Raw genomic sequence first — 21,861 nt, forward strand, 5'->3', positions numbered from 1 at the left:
CTCTTTCAAAAATAAACATTAAAAAAAAAAAAAAAAGCAAAGCCTTGTTGAATACTGAAGGAGTTTGGGGTATGTTATTTCATGCTAGATTATAGGCTTTCTAAAACTCTAGATTTTCCAGAATCTACTGATTGATTCACTCACTCAATCACTTAACAAGATATGTAAACCACATTCTTATTCAGCTGGTTCAATCACTAGATGGTAGTAGCTATGATGATGATAATGATGATGATGATGACTCAAGAACTAACAGCCTGATGGAGTGGATAGGCATAACATAACTGAAATACATAGTTTTTAAAGAGCAATGATACAAATATGTAAGTAGTTTGCACATAATCCCTAATAACACAATGACAGAAAATGAAGGTATACACTTAACTACTTCTTTGGTCACTTGTGATGGTTAATTTTATGTCTCACTTGACTAGACAGAAGGTGTCCAAATTAAACACTATTTCTGCATATGTCTGTGAAAGTATTTCCAGATGAGACTAGCACTGAATCAGCAGACTCAGTAGACTTCCCTCTTCAGTGTGGGTGGACATCATGCATCCATCCAGGGCCTGAATAGAACCAGAGGTGGAGGAAGGAAGAACATGCCTTTTTGCTTTCTGTGAAGTTGTGGTATCTGATCTCATCTTCTCAGGCCTTTGGACTTGGATTTCAAACATCCACTCCTCTGTTCTCAGGCCTTTAGGCTCAAACTGAATTAACCCACTGGCTTTCCTGGGTCTCTCACCTTGCAGACAACAGACTGCTGGATTTTTCAGCCCCATAACTGTGTGGGCCTATTCTTCAGAATAAATCTCTCTACTACTGGTTCTGTTTCTCTGGAGAACCTTAATATAATCATCACTTTATCTAAAGTCAAAGAGAATCTATCCTGAGCTTATCAGTCCTTTATATAAGACAAACAACCATTTTTTAAAATTCAACTATTTCTTATTATGAAGGCCTTTACACAAGTGTAGAGGGTGGGTGCCTCTTAGTTTACTTAAAACAGAAATAAAACTTTATAGGGAATAATCTATTTGTAAAGTGTATAGTCTCCTTGAAACCCAAAAAGCATGTGTCTGTGGAAAATAATATACTTGGGTAAGGTAAATAAAAGGATCATTTAAAAATTATTGAGTTTCTTATTTTGGGTGGATGCCTCATGAAAGAGGTTTATACTTAGCCTGTGGCAAAGTCCCTGGTCACCTCCGAAGAAAATAAAGACGTGTGGCCACATGGCTGCACAATTTGTTCAACTGTATAATCTTTATACAAAAAAGGTCATGCTGCTATCAAAGGCATTCCACTGGCCTTAGGTCTGAAGTATCAAATCTCAAGAGCTAAAATAAAAATTAGAAAAACAACTAATCACCAACTGTTACGACAAGGCTCCTTATTCAGAAAGTTATTTCTTAAAATAAGTCTGAAAAGAAGAGCAGATACTGAACTTGGCCGTCCATAAAATGTCAAATTCTTCCAATTAGTTTCAGTGTTTTATAAAGGCATTTTGTTACATTACTCCTAATGTTTATTCATTATAAATGTTAGGAGGAAAAGAGGTTTCCCTCAATGATCCATTATTGAAGGAAACTATTTTCAGGCATATAATGAATGTTAAGATATCTGGTGAGTTCATTGGTAGCTACAAGGAGAGACCCTCAGGTGTTTTAAGCTCTCCCTGTCAGTCCCTGATCACTACGCCTTCCTATTGGGGCACCATTTTATGCGGAGCAGTTTGGTTCCAGGTCTTTGAATAGATAGTTTGACAGCCATCACATTATACTTTACAGAAGGTTAATGTCTCTCTTCCCTACTTTTCACATGCATAGAAAACATGTTTTTAAAGAAAAAAATCCTCACCACTTACAAGCCTGTTAGAATTTATCTTTCTCTAAGAGGGAAGTAAATCCAAATACATATGAGAAAGAAATCTTACTTATACAAAGGGTGGTAAATATTCAACTTAGTAAAAAAAGAGAACTATAGGCCAATATCCCTGATGAATATGGATGCAAAAATCCTCAACAAGATATTAGCAAATCGAATTCAACAGCACATAAAAAGAATTATCCACCATGATCAAGTGGGATTCATTCCTGGGTTACAGGGCTGGTTCAATATTCGCAAATCAATCAATGTGATACATCACATTAACAACAACAACAAAAAAGATAAAAACCACATGATCCTATCAATAGATGCAGAAAAAGCATTTGACAAAATACAGCATCATTTCTTAATAAAAACCCTCAAAAAGTCAGGATAGAAGGAGCTTAATTAAACTTCAAGAAGGAGCTTAATTAAACTTCATAAAACCCATTTATGAAAAACCCACAGCTAATATCATCCTCAACGGGGAAAAACTGAGAGCTTTCCCCCTGAGATCAGGAACACGACAGGGATGTCCACTCTCACCACTGTTGTTTAACATAGTGCTGGAAGTCCTAGCATCAGCAATCAGACAACAAAAGGAAAGAAAAGGCATCAGAATTGGCAAAGATGAAGTCAAACTTTCACTTTTCACAAATGACATCATACTGTACATGGAAAACCTAACAGACTCCACCAGAAGCCTACTAGAACTGTTCCATGAATTCAGCAAAGTCGCAGGGTACAAAAATCAATGTACAGAAATTGGCTGCATTTTTATACAGCAAATAATGAAGCAACAGAAAGAGATATCAAAAAACTGATCCCATTCACAACTGCACCAAAAGCCATAAAATACCTAGGAATAAACTTAACCGAAGATGTAAAAGATCTGTATGATGATAACTATAGAAAATTTATGAAGGAAACTGAAGAAGACACAAAGAAATGGAAAAACATTCCATGCTCATGAATCAGAAGAATAAATATTGTTTTTTTAAAAATTTTCTTTAATGTTTTATTTATTTCTAGGAGACAGAGAAAGAGAGAGAGACAGCATGAGCAGGGGAGGGTCAGAGAGAGAGGGAGTCACAGACTCTGAAACAGGCTCCAGGCTCTGAGCTGGCAGTCAGCACAGAGCCCAACGCGGGGCTCGAACCCACGAACCGCGAGATCATGACCTAAGTGAAAGTCGGACCCTTAACCGACTAAGCCACCCAGGTGCCCCGAAGAATAAATATTGTTAATATGTCAGTGCTACCCAAAGCAATCTACACATTCTATGCAATCCCAATCCAAATTGCACCTGCTTTATTCTCAAAGCTAGAACAAATTATCCTAAAATTTGTATGGAACCACAAAAGACCCTGTATAGCCAAAGTAATACTGAAGAAAACCAAAATGGGAGGCATCACAATCCCAGACTTTAGCCTCTACTACAAAGCTGTCATCAAGACAGTATGGTATTGGCACAAAAACAGACACATAGACAAATGGAATAGAATAGAGAACTCAGAATTGGACCCACAAATGTACGGCCAACTAACTAATCTTTGACAAAGTGGGAAAGAGTATCCAATGGAAAAAAGACAGCCTCTTTAACAGATGGTGCTGGGAGAACCGGACAGCAACGTGCAAAAGAATGAAACTAGATCACTTTCTCACACCATACACAAAAATAAATTCAAAATGGATAAAGGACCTGAATGTGAGACAGGAAACCATCAAAACCCTAGAGGAGAAAGCAGGAAACAACCTCCTTGACCTCAACCGCAGCAATTTCTTACTTGACACATCTCCAAAGATAAGAGAATCAAGAGCAAAAATGAACTATTGGGACCTCATCAAGATAAAAAGCTTCTGCACGGCCAAGGAAACAATCAATAAAACTAACGGGCAACTGACAGAATGGGAAAAGATAGTTGTAACATACCAGATAAAGGGCTAGTATCCAAAATCTATAAGAAATTCACCAAACTCCACACCTGAAAAACAGATAATCCAGTGAAGAAATGGGCAGAAGATATGAACAGACACTTCTCCAAAGAAGACATCCAGATGGCTAACAGACACATGAAACGATGCTCAGCATCCCTCCTCATCAGGGAAATACAAATCAAAACCACACTGAGATACCTATACCTCACGCCAGTCAGAGTGGCTAAAATGAACAAATCAGGAGACTCTAGATGCTGGCGAGAATGTGGAGAAATGGGCACCCTCCTACACTGTTGGTGGGAATGTAAACTGGTGCAGCCCCTCTGGAAAACAGTGTGGAGGTTCCTCAAAAAATTAATGACAGAACTCCCCTATGACCCAGCAATAGCACTGCTAGGAATTTACCCAAGGGATATAGGAGTGCTGATGCATAGGGGCAGATGTACCCCAAGGTTCACAGCAGCACTCTCAACAATAGCCAAATCATGGAAAGAGCCTAAATGTCCATCAACTGATGAATGGCTCAAGAAGATGTGGTTTATCTATACAATGGAATACTACATGGCAATGAGAAAGAATGAAATCTGGCCATGTGTAGCCACATGGATGGAACTTGAGAGAGTTATGCTGAGCAAAATAAGTCAGGCAGAGAAAGACAGATACCATATGTTTTCACTTATAAGTGGATCGGGAGAAACTTAACAGAGGACCATGGGGGGTGGGAAGGGAAAAAATAGTTAAGGAGAGGGAGGGAGGCAAATCATGAGAGACTCTTGAATACTGAGAACAAACTAAGGGCTGATGGGGGTGGGGGAGAGGGGAAGGGAGGTGACGGGCATGGAAGAGGGCACTTGTTGGGATGAGCACTGGGTGTTATATGGAAACCAACTTGACAATAAACTATAAGAAAAAAATTCAACTTAGTATGTGGAACCAAGTCTTACAGAGAATAAAGAAGTGAATAATGCACAGCAGTGCTGGATTAGAGTATTTTCTTCGATAACTGTATCAACATGTTTTATAATTTTTCTTTTTTTCTAACATGATATAAGCCTTATGTTTTATTTATTTATTTATTTATTTATTTTTAAATGTTTTTATTTACTTTTGAGAGAGAGAGCACAAGCTGGGGAGGAGTAGAGAGACTGGGGGACAGAGGATCTGAAGCAGGCTCTGCAGAGAGCAATGAACCGATGTGGGGCTCAAACTCATGAACTATAAGATCATGATCTCAGCCAAAGTTGGACTCTCAACTGACTGAGCCACCCAGGTGTCCTTAAATGTCATCTTTTTAATCTCAATGGCAAAGAGGCACAGAATATAAAAACAAATGAGCATACAGTTTTCAAAACCATGTAAAGATGGCACATGATAATGTCAAGATTCTGATAATATGTACATATGCTAATAAGTAAAACTCTCAGGGTAAATTTATTACTAAATTAGGAATAATAAACAGAGATCTGGTTAGCTGCTAGTTAGTATATAAGAAGGTCAAGAATGGTGCCACTATCCTCTGGAGCTAAGATTACCATTGAAAGTAGTCTGCTAGTAAAACCAAAGCAGAAAAGATAAGATTAGCTTGCCAAAGGAAAGCAGGAAGAATCAAACATAATCTACTAAGTCTTGCCAATGTGGAAAAGATACAGCCCAGTTAATGTTATAGACCTCTATAAAAACGAATGTATCCAACTGATGGTATACAGGAAGTTCAAAGGACTCAGGCGGTTTCAGGGTAATTCTAGGACTGTTTGAGGAAGAGTGTGCCTTACTGGATACCGTAGGTTACTACAGTTCAGTGACACTCGTTATCAAGAATAATACATCAACTCATTTATTATTATTAGCTCAAAATTTTCTTTCTTTAACCTGACTATCCATATACAGATTTTCCCCAAAAGTGGAGGAATGTGATCATCCTAATACAAGAAATGAGATCTATACTCTACTCCTGCCTTGGGCATCAGGGATTTGAGTCAGGGACATGTTTCTCCCCTCTGCTGCTGTCACCTGCAGCAGGAACATACACCTGATCAAGAAAGTTCAGGTAAGTTTCTGGCTCTGAAAGATTAAGGTCAAGATGACTAAATTCTGTTCTAGGAAATCCTGTCTTAGAGGTCAGCTTCTCCCTCTCCCACTATTTTGACGCAGAAAACCTTTCAGGATCACAAAAGGGTCTGAGAGTCCATTTATTTTTATCTCAACAACTTGTGACTAAGGATCATTAAAGGCATATGGCAACATGCCTCTCTTAGGCCCTATTTCTGCTATACCCAATTTTAAGTCAAGAGAAATTAGATTAAAAACTCAAGTAAAACAAGGGGGAAAAATAAGTATTTTGAGTTTCCTATCAACTTTCTTATACTTTTGTTATAATTAGAGAACTTTTCTAGAAACAGGCATAAATATTTAGTATTATTTAACTCTCCAGAACTAATTTGTAAAAATAAAAGTGAAGAAACCATAGGCAGCTTCTCAATTTATTTTAGGTCTTAAACTGAGATAAATAATCAGATACATGACAAAGACAGCAACGTTGGTAGTCGCTGGATGATGCAGACACCTGTGTGGTTGGGGCTGTAAAGGAATTTTTATTAGGTTGATGGAAAACCAGTATTGAATTCAGTTGCTGAATTTCAACCAATTTAAATAAATTAGTTGACCTACAAGTGATGTAACCCTAAATTTCTCAATGCAGCTGCCAGAAATCTATTTTCCAAATGAAACAACAGATGGTTTTGAACAATACTGCAATATAGCAATTTTCAGTTATTCCAAAGTGTTTTCCTCTTGCTAAAATTATAAAAATAATTGAGAAAATAATTTCAGATTTTTTTCTGAAAGATTGCTATTTTCAAAGTGAAAAGCAAAGCTTAATATCCTAGTGATTTTTTAAGCATTATCTTTAGAAACTGTTCTATTTGCTAGTTTTTATTATCTAAAACAACACATGGCATAGGGTAACCTTGCCCTCATTTTATAACTAATTTAATACTCCCGCAGTGCCCGCAAGCGCTTCAAGATGTATCTTTCCATGTGATAATTTCCAACTCACAGTATGCATTTAGTTCAAACCTTCATCATTCTGGGAGGATTAGACCAACAGGCCAATTAAGCCTGATGTGAAAGATATTTAAAACCTATAAACTTCTGTAAATAATTGAAAAACTGTTCATTTCTTCAAATACCATCATGAACAAAATAAATAAAGCCCATCCCAAACGAGGCTAACCCCAAAAGAAGCTTAACCTTTCAGGTGAAACATCCCAAGTTCCTTAAACTGATCTTGGCAAATGACTCTGCTTTCTACTCACTGATTCAATTGAGAACTTCTGTAAGTCCTCATCTTTCCTTCTTTTCCAGCTCATTACCTCTCCATTGCCACGGAGGGGAGTGTGGGCTCTGGATGGGGACTGCCTGGAGTTAGTACTGGCACCATCACTCACGACCTGGGAGATCCTGGGGACAACCTAAAGCCTCTCAGTCTCAAATTGCTCAAATTCCACATGCTAACCGTACCGACCTGATGGGGCTACTGTGGACTAAATACACACAAAGAACTTCAAACATGCCGGGTATAAGGTAAGTGCTCAATAAATGTAGCTATTCTCATTATTATTACTATCATAGCTTCCATCTTGTCTCACTCAATGCCTAGGCTGCTCCAAGGTCCAGATCTCTTCCCTGCCTTGCACTCCCTCATCGCCGTACCTTCACCCTCTGTCCAGGAGCATGCTGGTTTTCTTGCTTGTGAGCAAAACTTGCACACAACACAAAGCAAAACAAAAACTTCAGCCAGCATTTTTCATAACTACTTCTCCACTCCTTGTTTTACACAAAACGTATCTTTTAAAACTAGTCTGTATTTGTTTCCTCCATTTTGACACCATTTATTCTTAACTCTCGCAGTTGACTCCAAAAGCTGCTGTCTGAACAATCACATGACTGCAGAATGCAGCAGCCTTCCTCAGTCCTATTACTCAACCTTCTATAACCCTTGGGACCTCCTTCCTTTTTCAAACTTTGGCCTTCTGTGCCACTGCCCCATCCTAAATCCTCCTCCCTGTTTAACGACCACATCTTTACCTCAGCCGGGTTCTTTTCCCACTCCTTCCACAGAAACCCAGATTCCTGAAAGTTTGGCCTTCAATCTTCCAGGCCCCTCTCCCAACCACTCTACCCCACGGGAATGCCCCAAATTGCAAGGCTGGACCTTCAAATTGCCACCTCTGGTTCAGCCCCTGCCCACTCCAGTCCTGCCTTTCCTGATTATTGAAGATGTCCATTTGGCTGTTCCACCAGCACCTCACACTTACCATGCTCTAAGTCAAATCTGCCAAGTTTTCCTTCTTAATATTTCCACTTTTGTTAATTCATGGCACCATCATCGTTTTAATTATGGAGGTCAAAACATTTCAATCATCTTTAATCTTCTCTGTCGCTAATAGCTCATAGCAGACAACCCAGTGGTTATATGCATGGGCTCTGGGTTGAGACTGTGAGTTTGTATTCTGACTTCTCCACTTTCTGACAGTGTCACCTTGAGCAAGTCACTTGGCTTCTCTAGCTTCAGTGTGGCCCTTAAGCGTAGCTGTGCAGTTTAAGTGAGAAAATGTAGGTCAGGCCACAGAGGGGTGGCATTTGGCCAGCTATGATGATGGTAATGAAAAAGAATCTCAGTGACATATTTACACCCTTTTCATTCTTTACAGACTCTCGTCACATCTCACGTAGACCTTATCCGTGTTGTCTCAAGTAAATTTCAACTCAGAAGGCCAGTCTTTGCTATAAATGTTTAAGTGCCTCAAATTTTCATTAATCTCAATCAAGACCTAGAACATTTAACATTCTACGTACATATCAGTGTGCTTTCATTTCTCATAGCTTACTAAATAACGATGTAATGAGAATTCAGGAACCGACCTTATTTGAACCCAATTTCAAATAACATTATAAGCCATGTGGCCAGACATTAAAATAACTCTCAATTCTCAATAATGCAGAACAGATTATCGATAACAAACTATAAAATTGTTGTCATTGCCCTAACCAAACAACCACCTCACAGTCAGTCACTTGTTCACAGTTTCCCCAGGAACTGAAAAGTAAATTTAGTTTTGGCCCAAGAAAGACGTACATTTTTGCAAAAAAAAAAAAAAAAAAAATCAGAATCATATGATGTATCACGAAGTCAATATGTTATCTTTTGCTTTGTATCATCAGTGCCTCTTTAGGCCTACAAGAAAGTAGAATTGAGTAAATATTTTTATGAATGTCCATCTAAATATTTACCACATTTAATTAAATGGGACCATTGCTTGGGTGCCTGGGTGACTCAGTTAAATGCCTGACTCTTGGTTTCAGCTCAGGCCATGATCTCACGGTTCATGGGCTTGAGCCTCACATTATTAGGCTCCGTGCTGATGGTGCAGATCCTGCTTAGGATTCTCTTTCTCTCCCTCTCTCTTTGCCCTTTCCCTGCTCACTCTCTGTCTCTCTCTCAAAATAAATAAACTTAATAATAATAAAAATTTAAAAATGGGACCACTGCATTGGAAGTAGTTATCCAAACAGAAGCATGTTTATGCATTAATTAAATGTCTGCAGTTAGTCACTTTTACAAGGAGAATTACCGCTAAGGATTGGAGCTCCCTTGTTTCCTCCTCTGCTGCTGAAGCATGATACGACAGAACCTACGGGGTAAGAAACAAAGGAGAACAGGTTATCCAGGAGAGAACTGCCGAATGTAGACACAGTCTCAAGCTCGAGATTCTGCTAAAACTTCCTGGAGAGAGAACTAGACACCTCAGGATTCCAAATCGTGGTTGCCACTTTCTTTAACAGAGAGAACAATCCCAGTCTCTGACTTAACTGCTTATTTCAGAAGACAGAAAGTTATACTCTCTGTTTTCAGAGAAGGTCTTGTCACTTTTATTCTGACAATGTTGATGTGTTCCTTAACACATTACTTATAAGCCACGCTACTGGCTCAGAGTTTGCAGAAAATTTACGTGGTGCTTTTTTTTCTTTCTGCACTGCTTTTTAAAAAATAATACTGACTTCAGTTATTTTTAGTTGTGTACAGATTTACACAAAAAATCATTTGCATCAGCTGACATTTTAACATTGATATTTGGAAAGCAAGTAGTCTAGAAGCGGCTCTCAGAGGAAAACTGTAACTACTCTAGAATTTCATAAAGAAAAATGGCGTGGCTAGAACATAATGTCACACAAATCAAGATAGGCAACACTGCCTCATATATCCATACAGTGACATCTCAGGGCGTGAGGCACTTACTGAGGGGACAGGGGCCTGGGACCCTGCTTTCAATACCTAACCTAGTATACTTTCTCTTACCCTAGTAGAGTTACTATTTTCTCATCACTTAACACAAGAATCATTAATCCCCATATTCCTAAAAGTAATAACTTCAAAGTAACAGGATAATATTTTAGATATTCTTTTGAACCACGGTAGTGGCCATATTTAAAAGGTCTGCCATATTTTTTCAAAAATATTTTTTTTAAGTTCATCTTTGACAGAGACACCACAGATTTACTAAAAATCCCAAAGATATTAGCAGGACTGATAAAAAGGTAAGCCATGTTCAGACTTAAATGGATACAGGAATAACATACCATTCTATGTTTTAAAAAATAAATTTTGTCACACTGGAGATACTAATAATACCTTACTCATAATAGGGTTGTAATGATTAACTTCGTTAATACAGATATACCTTGGAGATATTGCGGGTTTATTTCCAGACTACTGCAATAAAACCAATATTGTAATAAAGGGAGTCAAATGAAGTTTTTGGTTTCCCATTATACATAGGAGTCATGATGACACTATACTGCAGTCTACTAAGTGTGTAATAGCATTGTTTCTAAAAAAAAATGATAACTTATTTCAAAAATACTTTATTGCTACAAAAATGAAACTCATCACCTGAGTTTCAACAGGTCCTAATGACTGATCACAGCTCTGGATAACAAATATAGTAATAATGAAAAAGCTTGAAATATTTTAAGAATTACCAAAATGTGACACAGAGACATGAAGTGAGCAAATGCTGTTGGAAAAATGATACTGACAGACTTGCTCAACATAGGGTTGCCACAAACCTTCAATTTGTAAAAAATGCAGTATCTGTGACAGGTGATACAACAAAGCACAATAAATGAGGTACATCTATACATGTGAGCATCAGAACACAGAGTAAGCATTTGACAAAGGTTAGCTATTATTGTTGTTGTTTTATTGTCATTATAATGACCACGACTTCCAGGTCAAAATAATTCACTGTCTTAAGAAAACCTGAGGGGTTTGTGTCCCTAGCTTTTATCCAATGCCCTGTAATGAAAAGAGAATCTCTTTCAAGGTTAAACTTGTGAGCATAGATAGGACTTCCCATAGTGAATTGAAATAAAATAAATGTTTAGACTAAGTAAAAGCCTAATTACTCATATATTTAACTAAAGTAAGACTATAGTGTAAAAATTGAAATAAATCTCAATCAAGAAAATACTCAAAGACCTTGAACAAAATTATATAATGTCTGGGATTTGCTTCATAATAATCAATGGATTAAAGTGGAAGAAGAGTACAGAAAAGTGAGCAAGTGTACGAATGGAATGATACTGGCCAGGGGTCAATAATTATTAAAGATGGCTAAAGAGTACATGGGCACTCACTAAGCTAGTCTCTCTATATTATACCTATTCTCTCTCATATTCTGTATGTGTTTGCAATTTTCCAAAATAACATTTTTACAAGAAGATATAATTTCTAATTGATAGCTGGCTTAGATTCAATTCAGTGCAAAACCAAGGGAACTATAAAAAACTTGAAAATTAACAACAGAACTCCTCTATGACCCAGTAATAGCACTGCTAGGAATTTACCCAAGAGATGCAGGAATGCTGATGCATAGGGGCACATGTACCCCAATGTTCGCAGCAGCACTTTCAACAATAGCCAAATCATGGAAAGAGCCTAAATGTCCATCAGCTGATGAATGGCTCAAGAAGATGTGGTTTATCTATACAATGGAATACTACATGGCAATGAGAAACAATGAAATCTGGCCATGTGTAGCAACGTGGATGGAACTCAAGGGTGTTCTGCTGAGTGAGATAAGTCAGGCAGAGAAAGACAGATACCATATGTTTTCAGTCATATGTGGAACAAGAGAAACTTAACAGAGGACCATGGGGGAGGAGAAGGGGAAAATAGTTGGGGAGAGGGAGAGAGGCAAACCATGAGAGACTCTTGAATGCAGAGAACAAACTAAGGGCTGATGGAGATGGGGGAAAGCAGAAAGGCTGTGATGGGCATAGAGAAGGGTACTTGTTGGGATGAGCACTGGGTGTTACATGGAAACCAACTTGACAATAAAATATGAAAGAAAAAAAATTTGATTAAAAATATATGTATATACACACATGCACACAGGTATACATACATATGTATATATGTGTGACACTATATGTACATATATGTATGTGTATAGATATAATTTGATGTATATGTGTGCATATATACACACATATATTTTTGTATAGATATTTATATGCATATATACATACATGTGTGTGTATCTGAAAAGATTTCCACTGGCTAATAATCCAAAGTTCTTATATAATACCATGGCAAAACTTTTCATGTTATATATTCATCTTAGAAAGGAAAGTATACCATCTTGGTTATTAGTAAATTTTTACTTATATATCTTTCTAGCTATTTAGGTTAGGCACTTATTAGAGGATTGGAGGAAAAGTTGCAATTTCTAAATACAGATTCCCACTGATCTCAACTACATAGGAGTAAGCAAACATTCAAACATATTTCCCACCAGTGTATGAATAAGTAGAGACATTTGCCCTTTTGAAGTCTATTTCCCTAAACTAGATCTGTGATTTAAGAAATTTCTGGGTTATGCAAAGTGAACATTTTCAGGCAGTTAGTAAAATACATCTGGAAAAGGCTGGCCCCACTTGAGTAGGGTAGTCTTACTCGGGAGGGAGCCTGCCGAAGATCAGTGTCCCAGGCCAGTGGGTCATAAGCTGCCTGCGCTTTCAGAATCACCTGTGGGAAGTTCTAGAATAATGCAGATTCCCAGCCTCTCCCCAAGACTTATGAATCAGGATTTTCAGAAGTGGGATTCACACATCTGTAATCTGAAAGTGTTTCCCTTTTCCTTGTTTCTGATTCTCTGAGTGCTTAGGGTTTCTATATTTGTCTTTCAAAATGTATGAGTACAACTGTTCACTAGGAGATGGGGAGGCTCAGGAACTGGCGCAGGGACAGACAGGCGGCGCTGGCAGCAGACATCTGCGTGAATGCGTCCTGAAGGTCAAAAGAGTGAAGGGACAAACGGCCCGAGTTTTGCTTTGGTCATATGACCTTTGACAAGTTTCTAAAATATTCTGGATCTCTGTTTCCTTAGCTGTTTCCATGAGGAACTAAGGATTCAGTCTGACTCTGGTGAGGAGATGAGACCCCACAAGTTGTTTTGGCGGGAAAGGCAGAAGCTGAGTGTGGCTGCAGAGACTGAGAGTCCCGCAGATGCCAACCCACCTCGAGTGTGACCATTTGCTTGGCCATGGCTCTCTCCACTGCTTCATACATCTGCGTGTTCTGGATCCCCAAGCCACAAAAGATGACAAAAGCCTCCAGAAACTGTTCATCATTTCGGTTGAAAGGCTTAACCTTGCCAGTATTCTCCTCCATCTTATTTACAAGTTGGCAAACCCCTATAACAATCCAAGAAATTGAGTAAATAAGATTATTAATTATCATACTTTTTATTGACTTTAACACACCCCCCCTCACAAAAAAAGATTATCTTATGCTTTGAGGAATGCTTGGAATCTCCAAAGAAGTAAACAGATCCTCACAAATATAACAGCTAGAAAAGTAAACTGAATTAATTTACATGAGAACTTGTTTCACACAGTACGTTGCCTGTGTTCAAAAAAATCCTAGAGTACTATTTTCTTCCAGACTCAGTCACGAATTTTAGATCACTTGAGTCCCCAAAGACAATTTGTCCTTTGGAAACTAATTGGATTTTTGTACATTTGCCAAGAGAACAATTTTAATGCACATCAGAATTTTGGGTCACACAGACTGCCTTTCCTTACTGAGAAACCAGAAGTTAAAACTATAGTAACATACAAAACAGAATGTAGAAAAGAGGTAATACACACAGACAATCTCAAACTTCAAATAAGCACTGCTATATCCAGGAGAATCGTATTTGCAGACAACTTTTGATACTGCAAATAAATGCAAAGCAAAATGACCATTTAGAAATAAAGTCAAAACTAATCTTTGCGGAAAACCATAACCTCCCAAATCCTGGCTTCTCTTGGAAAGTCAAACATCTAGGGGTAACTGGGTGGTTCAGTCAGTTGAGCGTTTGACTTCTGCTCAGGTCATGATCTCATGGTTTGTAGGTTCTAGCCCTGCATTGGGCTGTGTGCCTGGAGCCTGCTACAGATTGTGTCTTCCTCTTTCTCTGCCCTTCCCTGACTCATGCTCTGTCTCTCAAAAATAAATAAACGTTTAAAAATTAAAAAAAAAGTCAAACATATAGTCAATATAAATGGAAAATTACAGCAACATTATAAGTCTTTACCGACCTAGTTTTATAGGATTTTGAGCCTAGTGGCCTCTCTTTGAGGAGTTCAGTGATCTCCTACCTCTGGGTAAAACAAGGTATTATTAAGTCCTTATTTCTCCTGTCTCTAAATATTTAATAACAGAGTTCCAGCGTGTGCCCACTGTGGGGTAGGTATTACGCTAAATGCTTCAGTACGCACACTATCTCTAGGCCTCACAATTTGTACTGTGAAGTAGGTATGGCCATGCCCATTTTACAGTTGTAAAAACTGAGTCTCCAAAAAGTTAAGTCATTTGCTCAAGGCCACTTAGCTGCTATGCTTATATCTAAAATTCAAAGCCCAGCTCAGCCTAGTCCCAAAGGGGACTTTTTACCACACTCCGCTGCTTTATGCCCTTTGACCTCCTTCAGATCCCTGTTAGTCCCCTGACTGTATCTTGCTGGCTCCTGACTCTGCCTGTGCTTTTCCGCCCGCCTCTACTGCTCCCCACTGCTCTCCTTCCTATTAGCCAGCAGACAGGTACATCTCCTTCACAGTAGCTCCTGGAGGCCTCCCACCTCCCAGGTGAGGCAGACACTCCTCTATGCCCTTAATCCTATTGCTCAGTGTATCACAACCAACTTCATTTCTGTCCTCTTCCTAGGCTGCACATGCCCTGGGCTGAGAGAGCTTTTCTCAGATCTGCTTCCTCAGCTAGCAAAATGCCTGGCATATAGCAGGAACTCGAAAAATGTTTACTGAGTTAATGAAAGAATGCAGGACTGCGGCTCTGACCCAAACTACTTTCCCATGGAGACTATAGTCTGTTATCAGTTACTTTTCCCAGAGCACAGGATTTCATAGAGTCCACAATGATCCATGATTGCACATGGAGTCCCTTTATCTCCACTGATGTGCAATTTATTCTTGGCGCTGCAAATTCACTGCTCCCTCATTGTGCTCGTCCTTGCTTGTGGCAGCTTTTCTACTTTAGACAGTAAAGACATCCTTCTCTGTCCGTATCAGTATTGCAAGGAATACTTTTTTTTTTAATGTTTTTTATTTATTTCTAGGAGAGAGACAGCGTGAGCAGGGGAGGGTCAGAGAGAGAGGGAGTCACAGACTGAAACAGACTCCAGGCTCTGAGCTGGCTGTCAGCACAGAGCCCGACGCGGGGCTCGAACCCACGAACCGTGAGACCATGACCTAAGCGAAAGTCGGACGCTTAACCGACTAAGCCACCCAGGCGCCCCAACAAGGAATACTTTTCTAACACTTATTCCACTATCAAGAAATACTTTAAGCGAAACATAATGAGTTTGGACACTACAAGAAAAATGGCATTATCTTAAAAGAACATGTCCCATATATGGTACAACGCAAGGGTTTTGTCCTCCAACTTTTGTGAATCCCCAAATTATAAATGTGGAACTGTTTATCTAGGCTCTGGCTACCTCCCAGATCACATTCTCTTGAGAGTCACATGTCTCATGCCTTATCCTCACATCACAATGTAATTGCCTTTCAATTTCTGCACAGTTGTCTCCTGCTTGACTGGCCACTTTCCATAAACAAGACTTTTCTTTTTACCACATCATAAGAATTACTGTGTGTATGGAAATGAAAAGACAACAGGAAGGGGCTGAGATGTGACTACAGGCTGCTGGGCTTATGACCGTGCTAAGTAACTCTCCTGGACGTCAGTTCAAATCTATGCCTTAGTCAAAAGTCATTGATTGTGCATTAAGAAGTATTAATTCCTCTGGAATTCAAAGGTATAGAAACAAATGTTAAATGTACAAATATCAAAAGATGGCTGTACCAACCACAGCTCAGAGAAGAACAGCTAAAGTGTGTTTGCTTTACAATCCACCGCTACAGATAACAATGTGTAGACAGGGCTAAGCTCAGTGCAAGGAAAGGGGTGAAGACAAATTATCCATTTAGGCATATAATCTATTCTCCTTTGAAAGCACAATGGACAGTCATATTTATATAGCATCCTTGAGCATCCTGCTGATTTCTTTATACCCTTCAGAAAATTTAATTCTATCAAACAAAAATACCCACGTTAAAAAAAAAAAAACAACTATGAAGTTCTTAAGAAGGTTTATAACAAACAGGGTCCTTTTTGAGAAGAAAATACAAAGCTTGGACACATTTATGGCAAAAGTTCATTAATGACTGGAAGACTGGATAAAGAGTACAATAATGAAATTTAAAACTGATCATTTGAGATACCCCAGCTACCAGTAATCCTTATAAAATCAGAATAACTTATATATATAAATAAAGTACTTCATGCAAAGCCAGAAAGAAAACCATTCTGTAAAACTGAATTAATATATTACTAGTTTATTGTTTATTATTAATATATTTTATGGGAGCTGCACTGGCCAACAGAGACATCTCTAGCAACTATTCTGAAGGGACTAGATGGTTTCTAAAATCACACAGTCATACTTCCTTTTCTGTAACTCTAGGCATCAGGTGTTGTCACCAAGCAGTTTCCTCCTGGCTTTGTGGCAGAGGGGATGCCAGCCCTCACACCCTGCTTGTAGTCTCACGTACTCTCCACCTCACAGTGTGGGCTCCAAAATTAGCATCCCGTCTTGCTTAATATGTCAGACCTGCCCTTATTACCAGTCTTGCAGATACATATTTTTTTGTACTTGTCATTTGTCAATTATCTTAATCAGAGGAGATTTTCTGCTGTATGGTGTCTTGCTTTTAAAAGAAACTTCCCTGTTTTAAGATTTTATATAAACCTATATTTCCCTGTAGTATTTTTAGAGATCCACTGTATCACATTTGGTTTTGTAATTCAACTTAATTTTGTCCCCAAATTGCTGCTAGATTTTTACAGTACCTGAATAGTTATCCCTTCTCTAATGATTAGAACTGCCACCTTAAACACTAAAGTCATACTTACTTGAACTACTAGGTACTTTTTTCACATTTTAATAATATTTTTAAAATATGGAGAGAGAGAGAGAGCACAAGCAGTGAAGGGCCAGAGAGAGGGAGAGAATCCCAAGCAGACTCAGCTTGACTTGGGGCTCAATCTCAGGAACCTTGAGTTCATCATCTGAGCTGAAATCAAGAGTCAGATGCTTAACTTACTGACCCACCCAGGTGCCCCACATTTTAGTATTTTTGAAATCAGTTTGCTCTCTAATCCATTGCTTGTCATAGTTTAATTGAAATCTTTTTTTTTTTCTTTCTTGGAACTACAACCAATGGCACCTTAGAAACAATGAAATATACCATATTATATACAATAACACTAACATACATGTACCAGATTTGGGCCTGCATTTAGACTTTCTATTGTATTCCATTGATCTTGCCATCTTTTCTGGTACACATAAGATACTTTTAATTATGTTACTTTTACAACTTTTTTTTAACATTGATTTATTTTTGAGAGAGGAAGACAGAGTGTGAGTGGGGGAGGGGCAGAGAGAGAGGGAGACACAGAATCTGAAGCAGGCTCCAGGCTCTGAGTTGTCAGCACAGAGCCTGATGTGGGACTCCAACTCATGAACCATGAGATCATTCATGACCTAAGCCTAAGTTGGACGCTCAACTGACTGAGCCACCCAGGTGCCCCTTACAACATTATTTTAATGTCTGATAGAGCAAATTTTTTTTTATTCTTTGATTCTTTTTACATTATATTCTTTCAGATGAGTTTTATAAATGTTGGTCAGGAATTCCCCTTCCCTCTGAAAAAGAAATCCTTATGAGGAGATGTATTAAAATTGACATAAACCTAATCTGGGTGAACACTGACATCTTACAAAATAGATTCTTTTTTTTTTTAATATTTTTATTTATTTCTAGGAGAGAGAGAGAGAGAGACAGCATGAGCAGGGGAGGGTCAGAGAGAGAGGGAGATACAGACTCCGAAATAGGCTCCAGGCTCTGAGCTGGCAGTCAGCACAGAGCCCGACGCGGGGCTCGAACCCACGAACCGCGAGATCATGACCTAAGCGAAAGTCGGATGCTCAACCGACTAAGCCACCCAGGCGTCCCAAAATAGATTCTTATCATCAGGAAATGTTACGTCAGTTCACTTACTAAAGATTATCAAGTTACTCAGTAGACTATTACAGTTCTCCTCATAAAGATGCTACATATTTCTAGCTAAATTTATTCTTTGCTATTATGTATGGGATGTTTTCCATTATTATTTTTGAAGATTTGTCTTCAAATATATTAAAGTTATTTCTCTTTAATAATTTGAAGATCATGTGGGGCGCCTTGGTGGCTCAGGTCATGATCTCACCGCTCATGAGTTGGGGCCCTGTGTCAGGCTCTGTGCTGACAGCTCAGAGTCTGGACCCTGCTTCGGATTCTGTGTCTCCCTCTCTCTGCCCCTCTCTCACTCATGCTGTCTCTCTCTCTCAAAAATAAATAAATGTTAAAAAAAAATTTTTTTTAAATAATTTGAAAGCCAGGAACTTTTAGAACTCTCTGTAGAGAAGTACTTTCAGCTGATTCTCTTGGTTTTTCCACTTGACAATCGTATCATCTGGAAGTTATTTTATTTTGCCATTTCTTTTTCTGTATCTCACATTGTTTCATCTCCTCCCTTCTGATTGCTTTGGCTAGAATTTCCTTTGGGCAATAGTTGTTTTTTTCTCATTGTCACTTGTGTTTTTCTCTTATTATCCTCATTATATGTGTTGTATGTTTGCTTATTATTATTGTTTCCCCATTATCTTTTTTTTCATTATCCCTTCCCATTTCATAAATTTATGATTTCAATTACTTTTCTCTGCTTTCTATTTATTTCTTTATTGGGGAGGCAGCATAGAAGGTGAGAAAAGAGGGTGTTGTTTTTCTAATTTCTTCAATTGAATGTTTAGTTCAAGTAACTTTATTATTTCTTAATTAATAACAATGAGTTAAAGCTGTATCTCTCTTTACAGATAGAGTGTAGCTTTAACCATATACCTTGAATTTTTATGTTACATTGATAAAATCAAAAATTTTCTAAAATGAGGTACTCTCATTTTGTCTTTTGACTTCTTGATCATCACAAAGGAGAATGCTTTTCAGTTTCTAAGTGAGAATTTTCCTTCCCATTTATCTTTTTATTATGCATTTCCAATTCCAATGCATTGTGACTTATGAGAGTAGCCATCAATTCTATTTTTCAGAAATGACCTAGTTTGTGTTATATATGTGTGTATCATTAATATCTGTAAGTTTCTTATGGATATTTGACAGGAATTTCTATTTTTAGATTATGAAATATGTACGTAAATCTATATTTGCCAATTAAATCCACTTCATTTTCAAAAATTATTTTTTATAGTTTATTTATTTTTGTGACAGAGAGAGACAGAGCACGAGTGGGTGAGGGGCAGAGAGAGGAGACACACAGAATCTGAAACAGGTTCCAGGCTCTGAGCTGTCAGCATAGAGCCTGACGTGGAGCTTGAACCCACCAACCACGAGATCATGATCTGGGCTGAAGTTGGATGCTTAACCAACTGAGCCATCCAGGCACCCCAATCCACTTCATTTTTTATTTTAATTCTAATGTTTCCTTATTTTTTCCTCTACTTTAACTCTCTATCAGATGTGTTCCAAAGACTTCCATTGACTACCATTTTGTCCATTTCTCTCTTTATTTTTAATAGCTTTGGCTTTTATATATCAATGATATTAGTTTATTAGTATTTATGACAATTACACTTTACTGGTGGATTTTAACTTTAATAAATTTTGAAGCAACCCTTTACATTATGTTTTTAACTTAAATTTGACCTTATCTGATATTAACATTGTCATCTCTATTCAAATTTTGCCCATTTCGTGTAAAATGTGTTCTTACAAATGGTATATACTTCACATCTTCCAGAAATTCCCTCTCTTTCTAGTCCAGTAAAGGTAAGCTTCTGTTTTCCAGTGCTACTATGAAGTTTTTCTTGCTATTTTTTCAATAATTTCTTATAACTATAATCCTTAGATTTATTTTTATTTCATATATTTTGACTTTTATAATTTTAACCTATACACTCTTAGTTTAATTTTTTCTTCCAGTTATTAGTGTCCCTACAGTCTCATTGCCTGGAACTTATTATAACTAAGCATAATTTCCAATTCTCTGAGAAAAAACCCAGATCCTTGAAGCATTACAAGCAATGTGTACGATGGATGACACTGCAGAGTTTAATTATACTTGAATTAGGAAAATCCTAGCAAATATTTCTGTAAGCAAATGAGCAGTTAATGATATTGCCAAATGGTAACATTTAATATGAAAAATAAAGTGAAGCAGTGTCAAATGTAAACATATAATTTTAGAATATTTATTTATGCCTTAGAATCAAATTACAACACATATATGAGCGGGGGTTAGGATAGTAATCAGTTTATAAAATACATTCAGTTAAGAAATGCAGCTGACCCTCGAACAACATGGATTGGAATGGCGAAGTCCACTTATATGTGGATTTTTTTGATAAATACAGGACAGTACTATAAATGTGTTTTCTATTTTTTATCATTTTCTTAATAATATTTTCTTTTCCCTAGCTTACTTTATTGTAAGAATACAGTATATAATACCTATAATAAAGAAAATATGTATTAATCAACTGTTTATGTTACTGGGGAGACTTTAGGTCAACAGTAGGCTATTAGTAGTTAAGTTTCGTGGAATTTAAAAGTCATACATAGATTTTAGACTGCAGGCAAGGGGGTGTCAGTCCCCACTAATCCCCATGAAGAGTCAACTGTACATATTTCTCATATTTCACAATCAAGCAATGTGTAATATAACACTATAATTTTTGTTATATTTTTCATTAACAAAGAGATAAAAATGTAAGTTATTAAAAGTGGAGATGTTCTAAACATTTGGCAGTGGGATGGTAATGGGACTTATTTCTTCAAAATCTGTCCTGAAATCAGCATGGAAAATAGGAATAAGAATTTCTGGTAATTATGATTTGGGAAAAAGGCATATGTAGCCTAATAAATATGGGAAATAGTTGGTTAAAATAAATGAATATTGAATGAGAAAAATATTTCTTTAATAGCACTGGAAGCAAAACTCTGGAAACACTCTCTATTAGCCAGAGCACTAAGAAAACATTTGATATGAAACAATGCCTCAGGGAATACAACAGGCCCCTCACTGGTCTAATGTCTATAATTTCATCTAAATGTCAGTAACGGAAAAATATGAGGGGGAAGGAAGATTACAAAAAACACATGGGCCTGTCTGCCTTTCTGCATGAAACTCTATGGGGATTCTCTATTAGAATTACATAATAGAGGAATCTGGCCTGTGATATGTAAGAAAAATTATCTACAGCCATGACATTTTCCATGCCGCATCTGTGGGCATAAAACACAGGCGAGAATTCAAATTTTAAACAGCAGGGAGTGCTGGAAATGTTCCTTCTCTTATTTGGAATCAAG

At 37.7% G+C, this 21,861-nt stretch overlaps 1 protein-coding gene and 1 long non-coding RNA gene across 10 annotated transcripts in view; one reads left to right on the forward strand and one right to left on the reverse strand.

Annotated features, from left to right (window-relative positions):
* Positions 1-21,861, forward strand: part of LOC144222285 (uncharacterized) — a 98,556-nt gene that overhangs the window by 74,944 nt on the left and 1,751 nt on the right. For all 3 annotated transcript variants that reach the window (XR_013332362.1, XR_013332363.1, XR_013332364.1), the window contains one exon: positions 7,171-7,389. This is a non-coding gene — a long non-coding RNA (uncharacterized LOC144222285). The remainder of the gene's footprint in view (positions 1-7,170; positions 7,390-21,861) is intronic.
* PDE5A (phosphodiesterase 5A) overlaps positions 1-21,861 on the reverse strand; it is a 142,452-nt gene that overhangs the window by 48,384 nt on the left and 72,207 nt on the right. For all 7 annotated transcript variants that reach the window (XR_013332361.1, XR_013332360.1, XM_077752772.1 and 4 more), the window contains exons 10-11: positions 13,391-13,566; positions 9,441-9,500 (exon numbers count right to left, since the gene is read on the reverse strand). Coding sequence is in view for 5 of the 7 variants with exons in the window: in XM_077752772.1 (XP_077608898.1) it covers positions 9,441-9,500; positions 13,391-13,566 (236 nt within the window). In the remaining 2 variants the exon portion in view is untranslated. The remainder of the gene's footprint in view (positions 1-9,440; positions 9,501-13,390; positions 13,567-21,861) is intronic.

The sequence above is a fragment of the Crocuta crocuta genome, unplaced genomic scaffold (genome assembly GCF_008692635.1).
Source record: "Crocuta crocuta isolate KB4526 unplaced genomic scaffold, BGI_CrCroc_1.0 scaffold451, whole genome shotgun sequence".
Classification (NCBI taxonomy): Eukaryota; Metazoa; Chordata; class Mammalia; order Carnivora; family Hyaenidae; genus Crocuta; species Crocuta crocuta.